Here is a 7,342-nt window from a genome sequence, read left to right as displayed (position 1 = left end):
TCAAAATTGAAAAATACGACGGTCCCTCGCATGCGCTCCTTCTTTGGTTCTATTTAAAGCCTATGCGTGTCAATTCATTTAACTTTCCTGTCACACTTTCGATTAGTTGTCAATTTTATTAAATAACTTTTAATATAATTTATTTTTTGACTCATTTAAATAAATGATTTTTAAAAAATTATCCGTCTAAACAAAACATATTATTTTTACTTCATATTTGATTTTATATAATGCAAACAGAGTATTTAATGATACCAAATTTCATTTAGCAGGTTTTCTTTGAATCGGGAAGAAAGAAAAAGATGGGTTACCAATTCCAACTTCCAAGAAGTGAAAATAAGTGGAAAGTCTATTTTGCCCCCATCCATGAGTGAGTTTAGAAAAATTAAATAGAAAAAAGCCGAAATGGACGGCAACATCACACTTGCACGTTGAATTCACGATTGAATGGCTATAAAATAACTTTATTTTAATATTAAATTTATATTTGTGATATTTTTAACATATTTTGTTCCTTAAATTAATTAATTCAAACTTCCAACGCGGCCATGTGAATGACAATTGGAATATTATGAAAAGCAATACATAATAATCAACACAGAATGGAATTGTGAGTGTGAATTTCATATTTAAGAAGTAATTGATATGTTTAAATAAGAGAGCAAAGTTTGGTCTTTTAGAACAAAATATCTTCAAGTTCTAGTAATTTATTTAAATAAATTAAATTTAAAGTTTAACTTTAGTGTGATTAAAAATTTTAAAATTTGTTTTATTTATTATTTTATTTATATTTTCTAATAATTTTTTACTATTTTTATTAATTTAATATTTATTAATTATTTTTATAATGAAAGATAAAATAATACTAACATATATTTTTATAAAACTAGTATATTTTTAATAAAAAATTAATATTATTTATTTAAAATATAAATTTATATATGACAATAAATTTTAAACGAGTATAATAAATAAATATGTAATTATTTAAATATAAGATTCTTATGTGAATTTTTTATAAACTATTAATATTAATTTTTAAAATTCAAATTTAATTTATTTAAATAATTAAATTTAATTTAAATTTTGCATTTGTTGATTAATTAAATAAACAATATAATCTAAATATTTTAATAAATTAAATTTAAACAATTTACTGTTATGTTTATTTATTTATTTATTTGAATTAAATAAACCTACTATAAACAATAAAATTCTTCTTCAAAGTATTTAATATTATTACATTTATTAGAATTCAAATTTGAAACTCAGTTAAGTTTTAACAACTCAAGTACTCGTTAATAACACCTTTATTTATTTATTAACAAATATTAATAACATATTTTTTTGCCTTTAAATTAATATTTTTATAATTTTTAATAAATTTAACCGTTAAAAAAATATATTTGAAAGAGTATCTTAATAAGATTCTATCTTTTGTTTAAGTATAAAATAAATAAATAATAAACCTGAGCGTAACAAGTGAGAAGGGTTTGACAAAAGGGAAGAGAATTAAAAAAAAGGGACAGGTGAGAAGAGTGGGAGCTTAATGGACATTAAATAGAAGGACTTTGTTTTCCTTTCAGTCTCCACTACCTTCTTATCAACACTTCAAACATCTCCATATTCCATTCCCATTTTCTTCCTCTATCTCTTTTTTCTCAGATCCGTTGCTTTTTCTCTCAGCTTCCGCCACTGCGTCCAAACACGTCCTTCTCTCACTCTCAAAGTAAGCTCTTTCGATTCATATATGTTTAATTCCCTTTAACTCCTTTCTGTTATTATTTTTATTATGTGCAAAATTCAATTATGTTTGTATTGATTTGAGTGGTGAGGAAGGGATTGAGATAGTATCCATGTGTGTATGAATGAAGTGAAATCTCGGTTGTGGAGGTGGAGGCTTCTCCAATTTGTCTTTATTCATCGTTATCTACCGCAACTACCAGTCTACTACATCTTCGATTCTTTGTTTTCTTTGTACTCGTCGGAGAAATCGAATTACTGAAAAAATAGTATAATAATAGTAATGAATGAATATTAAATTATTTTCTTTGTGACCTTTTTTTAAAAAAATTAAGAGAGAGAGATATTTTTGTGTGTGCAATGGCATATGCAACTACCACGTTTTTGTGAGGTACGACGCGTGGAGATAGCTGTACCTCAGGCACAGCCAGTTGTCCACGATATTCAGGAACAGAGATAAGATAAAAATTAAAATTGTCAAAATCTATGCCTATTTATTTATTTATTTATCTATTCATTTTTGGTTTTAAATTTGTCCGCGCGCTACTCATGGTCATTACTCATGCGGTTCTTCTAGTTTCTTCGTTCGACGGTCCCATTTTACTGTTTGTCTCAGTATTTTCGCTTTGGGCCGGTCGTGTTAAAGTGCAGGCCCACATAGGTGGGGCCCAATTGGTGATGTTGTGGGGGAAAATTGCAGCATTCATATCCTAGAACTATCATATTAAATATTTTGTTGTCATCTTTTTAAGCTATCTTCAGGCGTTACGCTAACTAGTTATTCATCTTTTGAATACTGATTTTCTTCTTTTCACTTTCCTTTTTTTAGGTTCATTGTTAATACCAGAGTTTCACCAGCTAGCTAGCACTTGCTGTCGCAAATGGCAGCTTCTGGGGTAAGTGTTGTGGAACTTTTATGAGTTATGGGTTATATACTTATTTATATGCATAATTCAGTAGAATCTTTGTTAATCTCACACATGATAATTGTGGTTATTTTCTTATTTCAGGTTCGTATTACCAAGCAAATGAGGAGGTTGGAATCAAGAAAGTCTCACTCTTGGTGGTGGGATAGTCACATCAGTCCCAAGAATTCTAAGTGGCTTTCAGAAAATCTTGAAGGTAGGAAACTGCAAATGCAATGGTCTTATATGTTTGTTACTGTATTTGTTTTCTTTCTTTTATTCTTTTGTAATACAATATCAAATTGTAGAAAATGAAAGCAAATAGAGTGCCAAACAAATATGTTTCTGTTCGTGCTTAAGGAAACTGAGATTGGTATAAATATGTCCAAATTATTGTGTGAGGCTATTGATACTTGTAAAAGTAAATGAAAATAAATGTAAAAAACTTGAACGATTTCATAGCTTGTAAATCCTATGCATCTATTTTTATCATATTTATAGTATCAGCTATTGATTTTCTAGTCAATGGTTGTAAGTCCAGTCTCTTACTCTAAAGTGCAGTCCACACTTGAGAGGAGCCAAATTCTCCTGTAAGATAGTCATCGTCATCATCATTTCTTTTGGTCATTGGAATGCTAATTATCTTTAGTAGACCATTTTGCTCTCTACCGCTTTCATCAACTATGCAACAAAAACAAACTCGAGCTTTTCCTATATTCCCTTTATTCGCTCCATCGATGCACCCTTTAACAAGCTGAAAGGTTATTCAAAGAATTCTGTCGTATGCTACACAAGGTTAGCTTTTAAACCACCAAGATTGCAGTCTTTGTTCCACAGGCTAAACAAGGAAAATAACCATTTGTTATCAAGGGTATGGGCTTTTAGATCATCAAGGTTATGATATTTTTTCCTTTAGCCTAAACAAGGGCAAGTTAAAAAAGTAACGTAACTAATATCAATGTAACATTGGCATTTTTTTCTCCTTTCCTTGACATACTGGATGATAATTCCTCGCATTGGGGTGGGGGAGGTGTTCCTATCCTACTCTTTAAATGTTTAAATCTCACAGTAATGCCATTATCATTTTTCACGGTAATGTTGTCCAAAGAAATGACAAAATGATATTTAACCTCAGAGATGGACCGGGATGTGAAACGAATGCTGAAGCTGATAGAAGAGGATGCAGATTCATTTGCCAAAAAAGCTGAAATGTATTATCAGAAAAGGCCAGAATTGGTTGCTCTGGTTGAGGAGTTCTACCGTCGTTACCGGGCTCTGGCTGAACGTTATGATCACGTGACAGGAGAATTGAGGAAGAATATACCATCAGATCTCCAATCTCAAGGTTCAGACGCTGGCTCTGAACCATCCTCCGCTGGGCCCTCTCCAACTCCGAAAAGGGGGGGCCGTCACAAATCCAGTAACCGAGCTGCCGGGTTTGATTTCTTTCTTGGCTCTGGTGGAAATGGTTCTGATGTATGCCAAAAGGATGGAGATGAGTCTTCTTCTTTGACAGATTCTGAGGAGGAATCTGATGATTCGTCAGTTAACAATTATTCAGGTTTCTTAGGGAATGGCAGTGATCTGGGGATGAACAGAAGAATAATGGAGTTGGAAACTGAGCTCCGTGAGGTAAAAGAAAAGCTATGGATGCAAGAAGAGGAACATGCAGAGGTCTCATCTAGGGGGACAAGAAATGAGAATACTGAAGATGTTTATAACAAAATTAATTCATATGATCAAGAACTGACGATTGTGAATGAGAAGTTAAGACTTTCAGAAGAAGAAATTACTAAACTGAAGATTGAACTTCAAAAATACAGATCCTTGGATTCAGAAAATTTAGAGGCTGGTTTTGAGCTATCATCAACTGAAGAACACATCAAGACAGGAGCGGAAGCCTTGGAACTCAATGCGTCAGAGGTTCAAGAAAGCATTGATAGCGTGGATAAAGAATTGTATGAGCAAAATGGCAAGATTGAGTCACCTGGGAGGGAGCTAATGATTACCAAAGAAAATCTTAAAGCTTCAGAAGCACAAATTGCTTCACTGAAATTTGAGGCCAGTAAATCATCTGAAAGAATACAGCAGCTGCAGGATCAACTTGACTTGGCTCGGAAAGACATTACAACTTGGAAAAACAAATTCAACAGTGAAAAAAGGGAGAGCACCAAACTCCAAGAAAGACTAGCAAGGTTAAAGACTAGTCTATTAGACCGTGATCATGAGATCAGGGATTTGAAAACAGCAGTATCTGATGCCGAGCAAAAAATCTTCCCAGAGAAAGCTCAGATGAAGTCTGAAATGTCTAAGGTGTTGGAGGAACGGATTCATTTAGAAGAGCAGGTCAGAGACTGGGAATCTCGTGGCCGATTGTTTGAAGAGGAGATCAGAAAGATCCAGTCTGAAAAAATAGAGATGGAGGAGGCACTCAAGGGTGAGATTCAGCTATTAAAAGCAGAAATTGAGCAGAGAGAGAACAACATAAAAGATCTCAACATAAGTCTTGATACTTTAAAACTAGAGAGAGATAATCTTCATGTAGAAGTTGGTTCACTCAAGGAAGAAGTGAACTCCAGAGGTGGTAAAATTGAACACTTGAACTCCCATTTGAACCAGCTGCACATGGAACATGTACAACTGATTGCTGGAATGGAAGAGGCACATAGACAAGTGGAAGAACTAAAATCAAAAACTAAGCAACTCGAAGAAGAAGTTAAGAGACAAAAAACTGAGATTTTAGAAGGAGCAGAAGAGAAACGTGAGGTCATAAGGCAGCTATGTTTCTCACTCGACCACTATAGAAATAGCTATAACATGCTTCGGCAGCATTTTACAGGACACAAACGGGTTCCTGTTTTGGCTGCCTAATTAATAAATATGAATGTGATCTTGTATATTTTTATGACTATCTTCATTTCTCTTTCTGGGATCTTGTATGGTTATGATGTATATGAGTCAAGGTCACGAGTAATAGTGCAGAGAAGTGATGACCATGTTTACATGGTTTAATTTATAATCTGGCTTGTTGCCTGTACTATGCATATGTTGATGCCATTGTAAGTGTCATCTGATTGTGTAAGAAGCTGTGCAGGAGAACCCTTCCTTGAGGAGAGATTGAAAATTTGCTTAGCTTGGTCTAATATTTGTACACCCACACGTCTGGGTTGTGGATGGTTGTGCAATGTTTCTTTTATGTTATTGCAAGTTGGCTTTCTCTTACAGTGAATATATATTTTTCTTGGTGAATGTGGCTTCAATTTTTGTTTGGATTATGCTAGCTCTCTTTAACGGAAAGGGAATCCTCCATTAAAATTTTAACTTTGATTTTTCTCTCGTTTCCTTCACCAATTCATTTTTAATATACTAGATTCTACTGTCTTGTGGGATGTATTTAATGAGAAATTTAATTTACATGAGAAATGGAAAAGAAAATTTGGATAGTATAATTATTTATGATCAAGATTAAAAATTAATTAACGTTGTATGATCAATTTTTAAATTTATGTGAAATTTTGGAATTTTAATTTTCATTTTAAGATTTAATTATTAAAATTTATACTTATGAAAAAAGGTTTCTCCCCTTCCCTTCTCTCTCTATTAATTAAAAATAAAAATTTTAGGAAACATATATGAAATAAATGAAAAGATCATTAAAAAATATGAAATAATAAATTAAAAGAATTTGAAAAAAAAAACATACGACACTTTTAGTCAAAGATCTTTAATAATTTATGTAGATTATTTTATATTATTAATTATTTATAATCTATCTATTATTAGTAATACGAAATATGTTTTATTTATGTTAAGTATGTATTTAATAAAAAAAATTAAAACTTACTAAAAAATATTAAATTATTTATTTAGTATTTACTTGATATTAATTTAGTACCATGTGATATTTTTAGAGAAAATCATTTATATATATAGATAGATAGAGATATTTGTTCCAACCTAATTAAAATCCTAGACTCCTAACGAAAAACAAATCTCAACCATGTTTTACTCAAAAAAACTACTTGGAAGGTTTCATAATTTTAAATCGAACATAATCTATATATATAAAAAGTAACACGTTAGAATCTAACACAAATAACCAAAAAATGGTAACTACGTTACATTTTGAAGAAATGTAAAAAGAGTAGGATTTACACTATTAATAAGAGAGGTTAGCAATTTCACTGAATGCTCCATATTCTATCAGGTTTCTTGTTTGATAGGGCAACACCATGGCTTTTGCAAAAAACACAGTTGGGATTCTATTTCTAGCCTTCTTCATGGTAACAGCATTAGTAATCTGCGAGGTTAAAGCTCCTAACAAGGTGAGACTAAATGCAATGATATTATATCAAAATATATCTTTTAATCTAATGCTACTTTAATTTAACTACTTAAATATGGTTTCACGGGGACATTTATAATTTTGTTGCAGATTACCACTGAATTTGATCAAACGAATCAAGGTGAAGTTGATGTTAGTCATGCTCCATCGATTGGTTTATCAGTGGAATTGTTGCTTCCCATTTTCATTTTCATTTTCCTTATATTTTTTGCTCCCCAATTTGTTACGTTCGGAATTCCTTTATTGCTTCTTGTTGCTGCATTTGTTCTCTTTTGGGGAATCAGGTAGAGTAAGGGGTCGTATTATGAATTGTACTTTGAAGGATTTTTTCTTTTATCATTGTGAGTAT

At 31.7% G+C, this 7,342-nt stretch overlaps 1 protein-coding gene across 3 annotated transcripts; it reads left to right on the top strand.

Annotated features, from left to right (window-relative positions):
* Positions 1 to 1,484: 1,484 nt before the first annotated feature.
* Positions 1,485 to 5,966, top strand: LOC113845873 (protein NETWORKED 4A-like). 3 transcript variants are annotated; one of them, XM_027473536.1, is made up of 4 exons: positions 1,485 to 1,729; positions 2,573 to 2,639; positions 2,754 to 2,865; positions 3,784 to 5,963. In XM_027473536.1, the coding sequence occupies exons 2-4, from the start codon at positions 2,625 to 2,627 to the stop codon at positions 5,517 to 5,519; spliced, it is 1,863 nt and encodes a 620-aa protein (XP_027329337.1). In that variant the 5' UTR covers positions 1,485 to 1,729; positions 2,573 to 2,624; the 3' UTR covers positions 5,520 to 5,963. The 3 variants fall into 3 exon arrangements, with proteins under 3 accessions (XP_027329337.1, XP_027329336.1, XP_027329335.1); XM_027473535.1 differs by having other exon boundaries at positions 1,559 to 1,728; positions 2,591 to 2,639; positions 3,784 to 5,894; XM_027473534.1 differs by having other exon boundaries at positions 1,559 to 2,639; positions 3,784 to 5,966.
* The last annotated feature ends 1,376 nt before the right edge of the window (positions 5,967 to 7,342 follow it).

This window comes from Abrus precatorius, unplaced genomic scaffold, assembly GCF_003935025.1.
Source record: "Abrus precatorius isolate BTA unplaced genomic scaffold, Abrus_2018 Scaffold8, whole genome shotgun sequence".
NCBI classification, from domain to species: domain Eukaryota; kingdom Viridiplantae; phylum Streptophyta; class Magnoliopsida; order Fabales; family Fabaceae; genus Abrus; species Abrus precatorius.
Note: the sequence above shows the minus strand (reverse complement) of the source record. Positions and strands in the feature narration are given on the sequence as shown.